The 18,567-nt window shown below is 42.2% G+C and overlaps 1 protein-coding gene across 1 annotated transcript; it reads left to right on the top strand.

Moving 5' to 3' along the window:
* Positions 1-1,672: 1,672 nt before the first annotated feature.
* BZW1 (basic leucine zipper and W2 domains 1) lies at positions 1,673-15,514 on the top strand. The gene is made up of 12 exons (XM_075529964.1): positions 1,673-1,829; positions 2,938-3,011; positions 5,342-5,518; positions 7,862-7,956; positions 8,849-8,914; positions 9,824-9,959; positions 10,570-10,679; positions 10,804-10,974; positions 11,497-11,643; positions 12,323-12,461; positions 13,283-13,405; positions 13,893-15,514. Exons 2-12 carry the CDS (start codon positions 2,948-2,950, stop codon positions 13,922-13,924), a joined length of 1,260 nt encoding a protein of 419 aa, XP_075386079.1. The 5' UTR covers positions 1,673-1,829; positions 2,938-2,947; the 3' UTR covers positions 13,925-15,514.
* Positions 15,515-18,567: the final 3,053 nt, after the last annotated feature.

Raw genomic sequence — 18,567 nt, 5'->3', positions numbered from 1 at the left:
TGCTTTTATAAATAGCCTTAGAAACCGAATGTGACATTTCTACTGTGTCCTGTAAGGTCGAAGTGACTTCTTTAAGGGGGTGGCAAGAGGGGGTGTCTCCTTTGATGTTTTAAGTGAGGTAACCAAGATAGTGGGAGCAAAGTTTGCAAGAGCTGAGTAGCAGATGTCAGAATCTGCTTCATGGTGATGGTTTGCTTTTGCGTGTAACACTAAACCAGCGGTTCTCAACTTGTGGGTCGCGACCCCTTTGGGGCTCAAAAGACCCTTTTACAGGGGTTGCCCAATTCATAACAGTAGCAAAATGAGTTATAAAGTAGCAAATAATACTTTTATGGTTGGGGGTCACCACAACAACTATATTAAAGGGCCGTGGCATTAGGAGGGTTGAGAACCACTGCACCAAATGCTCAGACAGCAGAAAGAATCATGATATTTGACAATATCAGGAAACAGATCTAAGAAAGTAATTTTTCATAGGGGAGTAGGTGGGGAGTAGATTTTTCTTTGCCAAAGAAAAGAAATCAATGTACAGAGCATCTTTTCCAAAATGTTTGAAAAGAGAAACAAGAAAAGGGTGATGTTCGGGAGAAAGCCCGATTTTAAAGTTTCTCTGGGAAGTAGGAGGCAAATGACTAAGGTACAAACTCAGCTAATAAAAAACATCAGGCTGGATCCTGGGAACGCTGTGACGTGTTTCCTAAAATATATCCAGGGTGCTTTTCACATGCACGGCCTTATCTGAAAGGGGCCCCGTTGTCAGAGTGGGTTGCTAACCTCTGCTAACCACAAGGTCAGCAGTTAGAACCCAACAGCTGTACTTCGGGCAAGTTGAGGCTGTCCACGCCTGTAAAGATTTGAAGTCTTGGAAATGAAAAGCGGTAGATATACTGCCCTGTAAGGTCGCTAGAAGGTCACAGTGAGTCAGAATTGACTCCACAGCGGCGAGTTTGATCTTTGGTCTTATCTCCAGCCTCCTTGAAAATAACGTTCTAATTGAGAGCTTCTCAGTGTTGTCAGTACCTGAGCAGCAGCACCTGGAATCTGACCGCAATGCACACTCAGGCGCCTCACAGCATAAACTCCCCAACAACCTGTCATTTCCGACACTCTCCCGGGGGTTCTGATCTGCTCCAAGGGCCCACGCTCAGGGCTTGCTTTCGAAGCGACCACTGCAAGTAGTGGCCCAAAGCAGCAGACAGGCAGGATTTCCCTTCGGAACTGCCTGCCCTGCAAGACCGCACCCAGCCAGCCGAGCAACGCCGGCCCCAGCCGGCTTGGGCCGGAGCCGGGCAGGCGGGGAGGCGAGGCGTGGCTTCCTTCACCCAAGCCCCCAAGGCCCCGGCGGCGGGTTCGGCCAGGTCCCCGAATGCTCCCGAGCGTCCCCCCCTCGGGCTTCCACTTCCGGCGCCCGAGGAGACCGGGGCGGACGTGACCAACTTCCTCGAGCGGGGGGGGCAACTTCGCTCTTCCAATCCCTCCACGTGCGGACAGGAGGCTGACTGACGCGGCAGTGGAGGACGGGCTAGTTTAACATAAGCGTCTGGAGAGACCTGGAACCCCAAAGGGGAAAGGGGCAGCTTTGAGAACCCTCTTGCCCGCCTGTTCCGACTGCCTTCCCACCCGAGCCCCAAAGAAAGAAGGGCGAGAGAAGGGCCGAGGCCGGAAGTCTCGCGAGAAGAGACGTGCGGAGCGGGGGTGGGGCCTCTCCTCCTCCTCCCCGTCCTCGGCCTCCTCCTCCTCCTCGCGTTAGTTCCGGTCGCAGAGGAGACACCGCCGCAGTAGCCGCCACATCGAGGATTTCTGGCTCTTTTCTCTTCGCCTTAAATTCGGTGAGGCCCGCTTGCCCCAGGTCAGGTTGCGACCCCTCGTCGCCGGGCCTAGGGCGGCGGGGCCGCGGGCCCAGGCCGGCCTGATTTGGGGTTGCCCGGGCGGAGGCCGCCTCCTGAGACCGGCGCGGATGAGGGGCCTGGATGGCGGGGCCCGGCGGGGGCTCGGCCGGGCTCTGGGACGCCGGGTGCGCGGCGCCGGCCCTGGCGGCTGAGGCTGAGGCGGGGCCCCCTCCGCGCCCAGGCCGGCCTGGGTAACAAAGCCGCGGCGGCTTCTGTTGGGTGATGTACGCGTGGGGGGTTCCGGCGGGCGGACGGACGGGCGGGCGGGGCGCGGGAGCCTCCGCTGCCGCCGCCGCCACCTCCACCACTGCTTTCGCTGCAGGGCGGGCGGATGTACGGGGCGGCAGGGGCCCCGGCGCGGAGCGCCTCGGCTCCGGTGGTCCGCTCGTTGCGGCGGCCGCCACTGCCCACGACGGGGTCGGTAAAGAAGGGGCTGGAGGCCTGTGCGGTGCCCCGCAGTGGCCCAGGGCGCCGCGGGCGGGGGCGGCCGAGTGTCTCCCGGAGCTGGACTCTGGGAAAGGGTGTGGGGAGGGAGACACGTGCCTTGGGTGGAGGTTGGACTGGGGAATGGGGCCGAGTTTGCTGCCTGGAGTGGTGCAAGCGGCCTCTGCGGTCCCGGGCACGACTTTTAGGCAAGGTGCCATGGCTTTGAGTAGGCGCCCCAGAAGGAGGGATTCCCCCTTGGCTGGCTTTTTAAGGGTGCCATCTGCCTTTTTGGTACTTGGGAGAAGGAAGCAGTTAGCGATCCTTAACGAGGAAGTAATCCTTTCCGAGGGGCTCATTGGCCACCAGTCAGTGTGGGCCGTAAAGTCATCTAAGGGTATTATTGCACAGCCGCGCCTCGTTAAGGAGCGAGCGACCTATAGGGGCAGATGCAGAGCTTGGAGTTTAATTTATTCAAGCGAAGGTCACTTAACCTCTCTGCACCAGTTATGTAGCCATATTGTGTGTGTGTGTGTGTTCGTTCGTGTTCTAGAGGCTTGATGATTTGTTTTGAAAATGATTATGACCCTGGTGTTTTTAAGACCTTATTTCTCTTTTCCTCTAGGGTGTCTTTTATGAATAATCAAAAGCAGCAAAAGCCAACGCTATCAGGCCAGCGTTTTAAAACTAGAAAAAGAGGTAAATATTTAGGTTGCAGTAATCTCTGCGTGTACAGAATAGCATGCCTGTCTTGGTTCTTGGTAGGTAACGGCTTAGTACCAAAACCTCAGGAGAAGATACCAGGAAGGAACTGCAATGTCTGGTTATTGTCATTTCCTTTAGCTATACCTTTAATATTTTGAGGCCATTGCTAAAACCTCTAGTTCTGAATCAACTAAGTCGATTAGTGAATGTCCCTTTTTAGTGCAAGCTATAGTTAATTAAAAAAACATTGGGCTGCTTGTCCTAGCCAGCAACGTCATTTATTGCAAACATTTTGCTTGAGCAAAAAGGTTAATTCATAAAGGCTGGTCCTAACTGATGACTAATTCACCCAAATTTGGGCTTAATTTGGGAGAAGAAAAAATTAGGCTTAAGTTATGGAAATAAATTATAGAATTGAATTCACATGAAAATATGCTTCAAAGTGTGCCACAGGCTTAGTAGAAATAGTACTAGAATTACCATTGTTCTTAGTGGGTAGTTGAGGGAATATAGCTGGTCCCTTAGTTCCCGTGACTCAGTCAAATGTTTTTAATAATGGTCTTTTATTATCAACATGTTCATAAATCCAATCTTTAAACATATAGGAGAATAACAAATTGATCAGTAAATTATACACTACAACATTGTAAGTATTTCATGCTACAATAAGGTACAAGCAAAAAAGACTCATAAATCCAGTTTATCATAAGTGCGTAAGGGACTGCCTGTAGTTTTTTAGCTGAAGCAAGGCACTGCATAAATTAAGCAAAACTAAAACGTGGCTTTTTGTATGTTGTACTTAACTATTTCCAAAAATACTTTTTAATGTTAACTACTGAAATGTACATTTTTTTTTTCACAAGATGTTTGAGGAAGTAGAGAACTGGGTCTACTAATTATAAATTGTGGTTGTTTTGTTTTTTTTCCCCCAAAACCACTTTATTGGGAGCTAATACCAGATGTATTATTCCATAGTTCAATCACATCAAATAGTATTATACAGTTGCTACCACAATTAGTTTTAAGACTCTTTAATATCAGTTACTCAAATTGTGTAATTTTTTTTGCACACTAAGTGGCAAACACCTTAAGAGTCTAATCTAATCTCTGACCCTGGTCCCTCTTGGAGGTGACGGAGATACCAAAGACATTTAGTCTAATCTGCCCATATTCTTTTGGATTTGGCCAATAAGTTTGCAACTATAGAAATAAAACCAAGAACACTTCACCACTGAAGGAAAGTCCATATCCTCGGGTTACTGATGATAATCACCTTTATATAAATGTTGGTATCAGAAAGTGATGTCAGTTTCAGGTTCCAGGGAGAGGTGACACATCCCTAGCTGTTGACTCAAGTTTGGGGTAGGATGTAGGATGATATGCCATCCTGACCACTGTGGGTCTGAGGGAGTTCCCGGGGCATAGAATTTTCAGTATTAGAACCAAGAAAAGTCATTAGCAAATGAGTCTGTAACTCAAGCCTGCCCCCAAAGAAAAAACCATAGAAACCTTATGTTGAAAAAAAAAAAAGAAACCTTATGTTGGGTTTTCAAGGCTATAAATTAGCCTCATCTTTATCTTGCAGAGCTGTGGGTGGGCTAGAACCATCAACCTTGTGCTTACCCAACAGGGCCACAAGGGCTCCTTTAATCACCCTTGTCTTGGGTAAAAATGAAGATAATCTAGGTGGAGAAACTGTCATTTAATATTTGACAAAAAGAAAATGCTTTCCATATTAGAAAAGAACCAGGAGTTCCATTGTTTGGGGAAAGCCTAGCTAAATAAAGTTTAGGGAGGGGAAAACACCGGCTAAATTTCAGTGTATAGCAACCCTTTATAGGTTTCTAAGACTCAACAGGAGCAGAAAAGCCTCATCTTATGCAAAGTAGCTAGTGGATTTGAACCAATGGCCTTGAGTCAACATGCCAACACAGCTGGCAATACTTGCTTTAGGCATACTTGAGGATGGCTTTCATTTCAGAAAATCTAAGGTAGTGGGGAAGCATTAAAGGTAGAAATTGTCAAAAGCCCCTCCTGGCCTCCACAGTTAGCTCATGGATGAGGCTTACTTAAGGCAGAAGAAAAATCTTTATTATTCTTCTGACTAGACCATACTGCTTTTACTACTTGAGGCCACAAATTGACTAGGGTGTATACTCAGTCTCCTGTTTTGGTGACTGTGTTGTATGTACCTCTTGGGTAATCTAGCTTGTGTTTATATTTCTCTTCAATGAAACTGAGTGCAATTGCAGCTTGATAAGGTGGTATTCTGACATCTGAGTAAATCTTTTAAAGCTAAATGTTTTGAATTCCCCTCTCCCTAGATGAAAAAGAGAGGTTTGACCCTACTCAATTTCAAGACTGTATTATTCAAGGCTTAACTGAGACTGGGACTGATTTAGAAGCAGTAGCTAAGTTTCTTGATGCTTCTGGAGCAAAACTTGACTACCGCCGATATGCAGAAACACTCTTTGACATTCTGGTGGCCGGTGGGATGCTGGGTAAGTGTGGACTTTGTGATGTGTAGAACTGAGAATCCTGGATATGAGTAAATTGTCAAAGTTAGAATTGAATTTTGTTTTTATATCCCATTAGACAAACTTTCTCCATTGTTCCATTTCCCAAGTCATAGTATGTAGCAGAATCTATTTAGTAGAATTGTAATCTTTGAGGATGACTTCTGTGTGATAAGCTTAAGTCCCTGCAACATCCCTGCTCTGTGCCACCACCACCACCCCAATTTTGAATAGATCTAGTTACTAGAGAAACCCTATTCTGCATGTTTTACAAATAGCGTTGTATTGACCCTGAGCCACAGCTGTCCCAGCTATGCTGGATTCAACTCTAATACTTAGTCTGATCAGTAGTTCTTGTATTGTGTTACCAGTTTATAGTTTTCTAAATAGGTGAAAGATTTACATTTTCATAGATTTATAATACTACTCTTAATGCTTTTATTTGTAAATTGCTTCATTTCATTAGGCATATTGAAGCATACAGCCAAATCCCTGTTGACAGCTGGCTTTGCTTTCAGTTTATGTCTTAGAGTTCTATAATGACAGTCTTTGTTTGTTGCTGTTAGGTGCTCTCCAGTCATTTCCAACTCTGCAACCCTGTGTACAGCTGAGTGACACTGCCCCGGTCCTGTGCTGTCCTCCTGTGTGCTTAGCTCTGAGCCCATTGTCCCAGACACATGGGAACCCATCTTGTCCAGGGGCTTTCGTCTGGTGTGCACTGCCCCTCCCTCCGCTTTACCAAGCAAGATGTCCTTCTGTAGGGATGGTCTCTCCTGGTAACGTGTCTACAGCACATGCGTGAGACCATGTGCCATCCTTGCCTCTAAGGAACATTCTAGCTATACTTCTTCCAAGACAGATTTGCTTGCTCTTTTGGTACTCAAAGGTATTTTACCCAAAGAAATCTGTCATTTGGTCTGACAGCTGCTTCCATGGGCCTTCATTGTGGATCCAACCAAGGTGAAATCTTTGGCAACATCAGAATCTTTTCCATTTATCCTGTACCTATTGGTCCAGCTATGGAAATGTTACTTTCGTTGAGTTATAATCGATATTAATAGTTACAATCCTTGATCCTTACTTTCAAATAGCAAGGTTGTGTTCATCTACTTATAGCTGGTTATCTGTGTTACCTACTAATGGCTTATCTACTTAGAAGCCTTCTTCCCTTGCTGATGCCACATTCTTACAATCCAGTTTCTTTTGACTAATTGCTCTGCATACAGCTTGAATAAATATGAGCGGACCCTCCTGATTTTAAACCATGCATATTCCCTTCTGTTTGTAAGTGCCTCTTGATCTATGTACAGGTTCCACACGAGTGCAATGAAGTGTTCTGAAATCCCCATTCTTCTCATTGTAGTTTGGTAGGGTCCTCGCAGCTCAATTGCCGTGGCATGGTCCATAAAACACAAGTAAGCATCTTTCTGGTGTTCTCTGCTTTACATCCAAGATCCATCCGACATCAGTGATGACCCTGTGCCACATCCTCTTCTGAATCTGGTCTGCTCCTCTGGCAGCTCCCTGTCAATGTGCTGTTGAGACAGTTGTTGGATGGTCTTCAGCAACATTTTACTTGCATGTGATAGCAATGGCAGTCTAATTTTCACATTCTGTTGGGTCACCTTTCTTCAAAATTAGGTGCATATGTGGCTCTTTTCCAGTCCGTTGGCCAAGTAGCTGTCTACCAAATTTCCCGGCCTAGATGAGTGAATTGTTCCCATTACTTTTATCGGGTTGTTGAGACATTCGACTTGTTATTCCAGCAGTTCCTGGAGCCTTGTGTTTGGCTAATGCTTCCACTCAGCCTGAACTTCTTCCCTCGCACTGTTGGTTGTTGGTCATCGCTTCCTCTTGAAAATAGAATGCTGACGGCCTATTTTTGGTGTCGTGACTCTTCCGTCCCATCTTTTGATGCGTCTTGCATTGTTCAATGTTTTGCCCATAGAATTTTTCAGTGTTGCACCTTTGAGACTTGGATTTTTTTCCCCTTGGGTTTGCTCAGATTAAGATATGTTGTGCATGATTTTCCTTTTTGGTTTTCTAGGTCTTTGCACATTTTGTTACACTTTGTCTTCTTGAGCTGCCCTTTGAAATTCTGTGTTCAGCTCTTTTGGCGTCATCATTTCTGGTATTTACTTGAATAACTTTCTGGTCACTCTGAGTGACCCTGCTAGTACCAGGGATAGAGCCCTGATCTTCACAGCACCACACGGGCCACCAGTCTGACAAACTGGCAGACAAGTGTGAATGAAAATCTTTAGCTGTATTTAGTTGGTGACTAATTGAAAATTAAATTCAATCCAATTTTTTCTTAATGTCCCTTAGCCCCGGGTGGTACACTGGCCGATGACATGATGCGTACAGATGTCTGTGTGTTTGCAGCACAAGAAGACCTAGAAACCATGCAAGCATTTGCTCAGGTAAATCTTGGGTTATTTTAATTTTAGTTAGCTTTTCATAATTTATTTTTGACTAGTTTCTATCCATTTTAATTAATGTAAAGGGCATACTCTGCTCTCTGGTTATATGTTGAAAAGTAGAAGGAATTTATGCATTAACGTTACTTTTTTAGTGTGAAGCTGACAGTTTAAGGATACTGTAAACTTGGTAAAATGAATTAAAACATCAAAAATGTCGAGTGAAACAAGATAGGAAAAAGAACAAATTACTCTTTGTGTCTTCCTATGAAATTACTCCATTTTGGTGGAAAATGCCAGGTAGAAAAGAACCAAAAGAAAAAGTATAATTCCAATCAAGTCGGTAAATATCAACCAAATCAAATCTCTACTGGGAAAAAAAGAAAGGAGAACCAGTTCATTGGTATGGTTTCCATAGTTGAGTTATTTTATATAGAGTTACTTAATGAGTTTTAGTCAAATTAAGCAGAACAATCTCTTCAATGTTTCATAGTTATATTTGTATGGTGATTGTAAGCAGAGTGTAAAATGTTGCTGTGGCCTATTAGGCAGTATAAAACTGGATGATAAGTGTTCTGTCACTGTTCTGCAATGGATAAATGTCCTACAGTTTATCAGTAACTAGTCCACTAATACACAGTGACAATCTGTTAGAAGTGGCTATTTGAAACTATTAACAGTCTTGGCATTGTGCAGGGTTCTGGAGTTGACAAACCTTTGTCAGCTTGAGTTAGACGGCTCATAAAATGCTGCTGCATCCATCCAATGGGAAGTTCACTTCCTGTCTCTATCCTATAATGTGGGAGAGTTCTCGGTAGCCACGGCCTGGGTGGTTTTAGGGATCTAGCATCTGCCCACATAGTAAGTTATTAGATGTATATCATTTTCCTCCTAGGTTTTTAACAAGTTAATCAGGCGCTACAAATACCTGGAAAAAGGTTTTGAAGATGAAGTTAAAAAGGTATGAAGGACAATATGCTTTGTGGGAAAGAAAAGGTTAGGGGGAGAATACCATTTTGTTTATTAAAGTATGTATCTGCACTGTTTCTTAGCTCGGTCCAAAGGAGAAAGGGCTTATAATCAGAAGGAGGTGAATGGGGTTTGTTTAGAGCAGTGGTTCTCAACCTGTGGGTAGCAAAGTGACAGTGATGAAGTAGCAACGAAAATTTTATGGTTGGGGGGGCTCACCACAACATGAGGAACTGTATTAAAGGGTTGTGGCATTAGGAAGGTTGAGAACCACTGGTTTAGAGCATCTGAGCGAAATACCTAAGAGAAATGTAGCATATTTGTTGTTGAGTGCATCTATGGTATATTCTAATGTGAGAGGGTCTCAAAAAATTCCATTATGTTTTATTTTTCTACAAACGTTTGACGTCTATTTATATTAGAAGTAGGAGGCCTGCCGGCACAGTGGTTAGGTGTGAGGCTGTTCACTGCATGGTCAGCAAGCAGCTCAAAAGCACTGACTGCTCTGCCTGAGAAAGACAGGGCTTTACTCTCCCATAAAGAGTTACAGTGTCGGAAACCCACAGCGGCAGTTCCACTTTGTCATGTAAGGTCACTATAAGTCAGCATCTACTCGATGGCAGTGCTTTTGTTTGGTATATTATGCACAGGAAATCTGGTTATAGAAATAATAGCAATTATCAGGTATCGGGCACTGTTACATTAATTATTTTCATATTTTACAAAAACCCCATGAGGCGAGTTTTATTATGCATATTTTACATATGAAGAAACCTAAGCACACGGAGGTTAAGTAACATGTCCACAGTCTTCCCCCAGCTCATCAGTATTAATAACTGAGATATGTCTTTTAATTAACAATACCATTGCTCTTTTAACTCTTACTCATTTACTTTTACAGCTGCTTCTGTTCTTAAAGGGTTTTTCCGAATCAGAGAGGAACAAGCTGGCTATGTTGACTGGTGTTCTTCTGGCTAATGGAACACTGAATGCATCCATTCTTAATAGCCTTTATAATGAGAATTTGGTTAAAGAAGGTAATCAACATTTTGTAAAGGATGGTGTTTAGCTGTGGTGAGGTAAAGAGCATGAAAGATGACTTGACACGAGTTGGTGTGATTCCAGTTCAATTGTCCATAAAGTAGGTAAATCCACACTCCATGTGTACTGTAGGCTCTCGGGTTTAGGGACTTAAGGACAGCCAACGTCCAGACAAGATGTGAATAAAGAAATGAAAGTAAAGCCAGGAATGCTTTGGAAACATATTTAATAGAATAAGATGGGTTAAGAAAGTGTCAAGTTACAAATGTAAGTCATTTCCCTGTGTTAGTTTCAGTAGGTGAATTCTGCACAATAATAAAAAGTTAACTTTTTGTCAAGTACTTGATGCTTGAAAGGGCTGTGTTTTAATTCTTAGGACACCCCTGATAGGTATAGAAGCTGTTGCTCTTAATTTACACACTAGACGACAATTTATTTAACCTTGGAACACACAGCTAGCAAATAGAAAAGACTGAGCGGCGAGGTGGTGAGCAGTGGTAGAGAGCAAGTCAGACCCCTTTGTGGTCTCACTTTGAAGGAAATTTGAGGTCCCAGGGGAAGGGAAACCAGGAATGCACTTCTGTTGACTGAGCTCTTCTTTTGCAGGGGTTTCAGCTGCGTTTGCCGTGAAGCTCTTCAAGTCATGGATAAATGAGAAAGATATCAATGCAGTAGCTGCAAGTCTTCGGAAAGTCAGCATGGACAATAGACTGATGGTTTGTGAATTTTTCTTGTCAATACTTAAGACAAATGTATAGAGGGAAATCTTTTAAATTTAAAATCTTTAAAAGAGGGAAGGTGCTTTTAAAATCCCTAACAAAATTGAATTCTTCCTTTCAGGAACTTTTTCCTGCCAATAAGCAAAGCGTCGAACACTTCACAAAGTATTTCACTGAGGCCGGCTTGAAAGAGCTTTCAGAATATGTTCGTAATCAGCAAACCATAGGAGCTCGTAAGGAGCTCCAGAAAGAACTTCAGGAACAGATGTCCCGTGGTGATCCGTTTAAGGATGTAAGATATTTTTATTTAAACCTTCTCTGTGTGGTTTATGTTGATGCAAGACAATTTTTTTACTTGGTGTGTTAAGAATTTCACTACCATAAGTTTGAAATAATGGCTATGGAATGTTGTACTAGAACTTTGCTTTAGTCTAAAAATCCTTAGGCAATTATGGTGCATGCCACTGCTCACTAACCTACGTATCTGACATTGCACATTTGTAACGATAGTAAAAAAAATCATCCTGTGTTTGCACATTAACAACATATCTGACAGTAACTAGTGGCAAGGTGTGCTAGGTTAGAACAACGCTAGTTGTGGCATATGATGTGTCGCCTTGGCCGGCCATGACTCCTCTGTTTGACAGTTACATGTATGCATCCTCTGCCTTTTCAGACTGCAGTTTCCCCATAACAATCTGGTCCTCGTAGGGAAAGGGGTTTTTGGTCTTTTGTAGAAGGTCTAAATTTGATATTTGGGCAGTCTATACATGTTAAAACTGACTTCTATAATGAAACTTGAGTTCTTTGGCAGATAATTTTATACGTCAAGGAGGAGATGAAAAAAAACAACATCCCAGAACCAGTTGTCATCGGCATAATCTGGTCAAGCGTGATGAGCACCGTGGAGTGGAACAAGAAGGAGGAGCTCGTAGCAGAGCAGGCCATCAAGCACTTGAAGGTACTGGTGCTGCGCTCTGCTTTGACGTGGCCATGAGGGGATCGCCGCTGTTCTTTGTGTGTCGGAGAGGACAACCATAGCCTAGGATTCCTGGAGTGAGCCGTGGGGGCTTTTTTAATCTGTTAAACATGGCCATTGGTGTTTAAATCCATCAGTCGCTTCCAAGAGAGAAAGAAGACTTAGCTATTCCCCTAAAATATACACTGTTGGAAACCATGTGTTATTTAGGGCTGCTGAGAGTCCATATGAGGGGTTTGCTGGTTTTTAGGTTCCTGGGGATAGCTTCCCACCCCCAGGCCATACAGCAATGATAATTATTGATAACAGTTTAAAGTTGACTTGGGCTTTCTTTGGTTCACAACCAGTTTAAACACATGTTTAAAATCTGAATTGTGTTGTTTTGCAGAGATTATTGAAAAATGGGAGCATTCTTTCTCTCTAAAATAATTGGCACCGTGTTCATCTGTGCATTTTTTTGACTCAGATGCTAAGTAGTTTTGTTTGAGATTCACAATTGTTATTAAAATGTTTAATACTAAACAATTGCATTAATAAACTAAATCTGTTTCCAGCCCATAGTCATTACACAGGGGAGGAGTTGTGTTCTGTGTTTTAGGGATCTTGTCGAGGACAGTCACTGTGGTGTTTGATTAAAGCTTTTCTCCCGTTACTTTAAAAGCAATACAGCCCTCTCCTTGCTGCCTTCACTACTCAAGGTCAGTCGGAGCTGACTCTGTTACTGAAGATTCAGGAGTATTGCTATGACAACATTCATTTCATGAAAGCCTTCCAGAAAATAGTGGTGCTTTTTTATAAAGGTAATTTCGTTTTGAATTTTTGTGAATGCGTATACTGTATATACTCAAATAGAAGCTGGGTTTTTTAGCACATTTTTAATGCAGTTTTGTGGTGAGATTGGGTGCCTCGGCTGATACTCCGGTTGGCTTAATCTTCAGTATATACGGTAACAAATTTGAATAATTCAAATAAATAGTTGCATGAGCATCCACTCCCTGCAATATATTTTTTATTTTTACTCATTAATTGGATGCATTTCAACGGACAAGTGTTAAAAGAGCTCAACTCTAAGCATAAAGAGCTTGTGGGGAACTTGCCCTTGAGGCAGTGTCTGGTTGGTGGGGCTGCTCTTGGTCTCTTGTCACATATGCAGTCCTGTGAGTAGTGTGTGTATGTGTCCGTGTAGTATTCCTCTTCCCTAGCTTTCAGGTGGTTTTGTTGGGTTGATTTGTTTTTAAAGAAGGTCTGGGAGACCTGAGCTCTGAGTGTGGTGCACTCTTAATCACCATCTCATGGTTTGGTGTCCCCCAACCATACACATGGATTATTTAGAAGCAACTTTTGGAGATTTCATTTTTTTGTTATCCATCTGTTAAAGTTAGCATTTCACACACAAAATTAGTTTCTTAGTGAAATGTTCCTGATCCTTTAACAGCCTCAGCACCCTTTGAGCCAGTGTGCATTTGTCCTGTGCATCATAAGGTGTTGAGCAGCGTCCCTGGTCCCAGTAGACACAAAGCAGTAGTATCCCCACCCCTGCCCCTGAGCATGACCATCAAAATTGTCTCCAGGTTTTGTCAGAATTCCCCCACGTGTCATGACCACCCTCTCTCCTTAACAGCTGAAGTCCTGAGTGAAGAGCCCATCCTCAAGTGGTATAAGGATGCCCATGTTGCCAAGGGGAAAAGTGTTTTCCTTGAGCAAATGAAGAAGTTTGTGGAGTGGCTCAAAAATGCTGAAGAAGGTAAGTTTTACCTCCTTTGTGCTCCCCCCCCCTCCCCCCCAGTATCTGGAGACTAATGCAAGGTCTTGGAAAGTTTATGGGAAAAAAATTAATTGAAAGATAATGGCACAAACTCAACATACTTTGTGACACCCCCCCCCATGTTAACTGTGAACATAGCTATGTGTGTCCGTTTATCCTGGTGCTGTTTTATGCCCAGGACGTAGACTTGTTCCCTGACAGCAGCTCTGCAAATAGACATTTGCTTAAGTCGGGAGAGTCGCTAGACTTTCTTATTGCAATGTGGTGGTGGCGCAGCTCAAAGCTAAGCCTTGTCTAACTCATAGGTGTGAATTTTAAGTTCGCAAAGTGGATGCTTTTTAATGGGTCCTCAGCAGTGTCGTTTTACTAAAATTTCTTAGTTATAATAAATGCATCAAAGTGCTACATGGGAACTTATATGTTCTGATAGCATATACTTCACGACTGTGTTTTCCCCCCTTTTTAGAATCTGAGTCTGAAGCTGAAGAAGGTGACTGAATTTTGAGACTACGTCCTCAGTAAAGCAAACAGGAGTTGTAGATAAAATGTCATGTCTCATGTGTCCTGGTTTTTACATCTTCCTACCTCCCTATATCAAGCATGATATAAGGGCTTTCATGGCAAATTTTATTTTAACTGTTTCTATGGTTACTGGAAATGTTGGGTTTAATTTCTAAAACCATGTTTTAAGTAGCTACAGGAGCTCTAGATTGGAATCTAATGTTGCATTAGTCTTTTCAGTTCTCTTCTACCTCCTGTATTTTCTACTGTAATGTAATTTAAGGCCTTCCACAATGAACAGTTCACTTTATTCCCTGGGTTTTATATACAGTTTTCAAGATATGATTTGGTTAAAAAAAACACAATTTCTTATAAAAATTCTTTTGGCAAATTAAACTGTAAAAGTATCCAAAGTCTCAAAAGACAATGATTTGTGTGATAATTTGGTATGAAATGTAAAGGTGGCATAGTTTATGCCCAGAGCCCTATTCATCAGTGGAAATCTTATAGATATAATTGCTTATTGACATAAATCTTGAGTGTTCAGACCAGTCCTGGCATGTGAATATACTTTCTTGTAATGGTAGCCCCAGACGTCCTTAAATTCAGTTGTTTGCTCGCTGGTTTCATTCCGAGTGGAGCCATGGAAAGCGAGGTCTCTGAAATCATACATGACAGAAGAGAGGTAGGAAGAGTAATTAATATTGAGCTTTTTTTCCCCATTGAACATCTCTTTTGGGTTACGATCTTTCCAGGCAAACCAAGTGTTCTTTTCATACAACCATTTTCAAATGTATCTAAATGTGTCGTTCAAAATCATACACGTAGGTAGATTAATAAAAGTGCAAGTAAGGGAAATAACTGGTTAGTTCTGAACTCATTAATAGTTGACATTAAGTGATCAGCATGTTCTTAATTGAAATCTAAATAGAAATTGACTATTGGATTAGCGTATTTAAGATATTTGTGGTAACGAATGAAGTGCAGTGATGATGATGAGATATTCCACTTGGCCGGCCTGGACTGGCTTCAGTTTCCCAATGCATTCCATGATGACTCAGGCATCTTGGCCATTGACAAACTCTAGTTGCCATTTTTTAAATTGCCATGAGCCAAATATTCTGTATGGTCGATCCATCTATTTTAATGGCTGCTTTTTAATTTTCATCCTTTGTTCTTGCTGCTACCCACTTATGTATGTAGTCATTAGAAAACAATGTGACCACATTTTCGGGGAGGGGGTGAGAACTTCATGTTAAATGTGAACATTCTGAAGGTTTTCTTAATGGTTGAAAGAAACTAACCTGGAATAATGCCACCAGAGACAAAATGAGATAGCCCCTTTCTAAGGTGCCATTCTATGTGCCAAGCATATGGCATATGAAATCAAAGTTTATCTTGAAGGAATAACATGTAATAACATTATAACTGGTGGCATAAATGGGGTGAGTTTGTTAAATGAATAGCTTTGATACTATTTTTCTGCCCAGACAAAATGTCTTCACTAGGTTTCTACATAGTCATTGCTTTCACTTTGTAATTTGTAGTCCTCAAAAAGATTTTTCTTTCTTTTCTTTTTTTTTTAAATAAAGTCCATCCTTACACTTAAACATTTTATAGGTCAATCTTTTTTGTACACTTGTTATAATTAATGATCGTGTATGCCAGGCGTTCAGATGACTCCTGTGGTTTGACTCTTAAACACAAATATATGTAATTTTGAGGTAGCTGAAATGACATAACACATTTCTACAGCCAGGTCATTGCATGTTACTGCTGTACCAGCGCGGTGTCCTTTGTTTTAATATAAGCCCCACAAAGAAGAGCAAGCCATTTTCCTGTATAGTGTTTACTGATGGCGGCAGTGTTACGGACCATTCACTTGTGACAGTATGTAAAGGGAGGGAATGCTTTTTTGAAAAGATGTAATTCTTAGTGTTACAGCTGTACATTGATGATTCCCCCCCCCCCTTCTCGGTTTCCTCGCTCTGGGGCCCTGTCTGAGAGCAGTGTGACAGTGCAGGTGATACGGACAGCGTAATGGTGGTGGTTAAAGGAGATGCATGTGCCTGCGACATTCTTTGTAATGCGATGCTTTTCCACCTTTTTTCGTCCTGCCCTCAATGTAGTGCTTTTTTAAAAAAAAAACCTATCTTACTAGTGCAGCTTTTTTAGACATTTCCCCCTTGTTCCTTCTCCAGAAAGTCTTAATACCACAGATAATGCTGAAAATGGATGTGTATCTACCATTTGTGCATAAAGAGGTTATTTCCCCATTGAGAATGCACAGCCAAACGTTAATGGGTAAGGCAATTCTAGTAACATTTGCATTGACAAGAATATTTTTATGCTTATCCATATGCTGAAACTTTTCCAACCAGAGTTAGAAAATAAAAGATTTGTTTTCTTCCTAGGCTGTCTTTAGGCAGTTGTACTTGGTAACCTAACCCACCGTAGGCATTTCCCATCAGCTGGTACTTGAATGTAAATGTATCCCTTGGGGATTCCTTCCACTCAAAATAGTACCAGGTAGATGGTTTGTTTTTAAATTGCTGGGTGTAATGGATTTGGGGAAATCTTTTTGAAATTTCAATGTTATGTATTTTGATTATGTTCACCAAACCTTTGAAACCTAAAGACTTAAAGCAGTATTAAGGAATCTGAGATTTTTCAGTAGGCTAGACTAGACTAGTTCAGTAGAATCTGGAGGCTGGTAAGTAATTCGTTTACAGTAATAGATTTTATCATTGCCTTGTACCCTACCTATACGTCATTACACTAAGTTGGATCGGAAAGGCCACTTTCCTACCCCACAGTGTTTTTAAACCTGGCATTCAGCAGCTCTATAAAATCCATCCATTCTCATTTTCTAGTTCACTTAGTACTGTCTAAATTCTAGGACTATCAATCACTTCAGCGCTTAGTGAATTGAAAGGATAGGAACACTTTACACAGGGCACTGCATCATCGTCAGTTTAATTCAGAACCTTAGTTAAGATTTTAAAAGCTTCATTGCTTACTCATGCCTGTTAGACTGCCCAAGAAGAGTAGCAAACATGAGAATCCCTTGCTTTGTAAGCTCTTACCTAGAGGAACCATTATCTTGTTCAGATGGTTAGAATGGCTAATTATGTTGCTGTAGGTTCTGGAACTATGCATTCATATGTATAAAGAATTAGGGGTGCTATAAAAATCCAAGTACAACTTAAGATAGAGTGTTTCAGGGAACTTTTGGCCTGTGCCGATTTTTAAATATCTGAGCAAAACAACTAGGGGAGTTTGTGCTACTGTGCTATGGGTAAAAGTAAAATTTGTTACCCTAAGAGTTAGAAACTTTAAAAGCTTTCTCCAGTAAACTAAATGACCCATTTATAGAACCAAGCTCTATTCAAAAAGGTATTCTTTCTCTGGCATTTTAAAATTCTGCTTTCGCTGTAAATAATACCTCAGCTCCATTCTAGTTGAGAGTAATGGTGAGAATTGAATAGCTGGTAATCCAGATAGCTCTTGGCCCTCTGAACAACCGTGGCTGTCCAAGTCAATAATTACAATACTGCATTGTTTGTAACTGAAACTTGCTTCTTGTCTGTACCTCTGAAATTGAATAAACCTTCATGAGACTCCTTGTTAATGGGAAGAGAAAAGCCATGGCTGTTCAATTGCTTGTATGCTGCTTTTACGTGCTGGAGTTCTTAGGTCTCAGTACCTGCGCTTTCCCCTTCTAGTCAGCCTTTTCCCTGATTTGTGTCTACGTCAAACTCATATCCAGACATGTATCCTAGTGTCTCACATTATAGGACAGTGATGCTGTCTACATGAGCATCTCAAAGCTTTCCTTCCTAGCACCCACTTGTAATGGATCACATCTTGTTGGTTCCAACTTAAGATAACACCAAACCAACATCTTTTCTAATTCATTTAATGGTCACTGCAGGCAAAGTAAACAGCTTAAAACTTTTCTGCCTAGTCCCACATGCTCTTAGATAGAAGCTGTTCTTCCCACTTGGCACTGTGCCCAGTATCTGCTTGTCCATTAAGTGAAGAAATAAGGACAAATAATTGGCAATGTTGCCAACCAAGTCTGAACAACCTTCAATAAAAACCTGCAGATCCAAACTACATGTGACCCAGGCAGATTGAGATGGCTATTGTAGAGCCCTTTAGTGGGAGGTGCCCCGTACAAATGTGTGGTAGTTGTATGCTTAGGCAGCACAAGAAGACAGAATGACCCGTGTACAAGGTGACATGCAAATATGTGACGCTTTTTTTTCCTTCAGGGGAGAGCGTAAACGTACCTTACTACAATAACACAGGGTACCAAGGGTGGGGGGGGGAACAGAAAAGGCTCTGCTTGTCATAGCTTTCATAGCGTGCATTTTTCCTACTAGGGGAGCATGCAGCAACTTGCTCTCAGTGCACCCAGTGGCATCACCTGGGAAGGCTCTGGTCAGTGAATTTTTTAGTTGGAACTTTTTTTTTTTTACCCCCCTGCAAAACACCTGTTATTCAATCTTTGTGAATTGGGTGGGATTTACAGAATAACCAATCATGTTTTACATTCAATACATGCACATTTTGTTTCAACTCATTTGCAATCCCAAGTGTACCATCACTTATCCCAAGTGCACAAAAAGGTGAAA

This window comes from Tenrec ecaudatus, chromosome 13, assembly GCF_050624435.1.
Source record: "Tenrec ecaudatus isolate mTenEca1 chromosome 13, mTenEca1.hap1, whole genome shotgun sequence".
Classification (NCBI taxonomy): Eukaryota; Metazoa; Chordata; class Mammalia; order Afrosoricida; family Tenrecidae; genus Tenrec; species Tenrec ecaudatus.
The sequence above is the reverse complement of the archived record's forward strand: the minus strand, read 5'-3'. Positions and strand labels throughout refer to the sequence as shown.

Bases quoted from the DNA above. Each gene is read 5' to 3' on its own strand.
- BZW1 (XM_075529964.1), top strand. From the start codon at position 2,948: ATGAATAATCAAAAGCAGCAAAAGCCAACGCTATCAGGCCAGCGTTTT. The intron at 3,012-5,341 runs GTAAATATTTAG...CCCTCTCCCTAG, and splicing joins TTTTAAAACTAGAAAAAGAG to ATGAAAAAGAGAGGTTTGAC. The intron at 12,462-13,282 runs GTAATTTCGTTT...TCTCCTTAACAG, and splicing joins AGTGGTGCTTTTTTATAAAG to CTGAAGTCCTGAGTGAAGAG.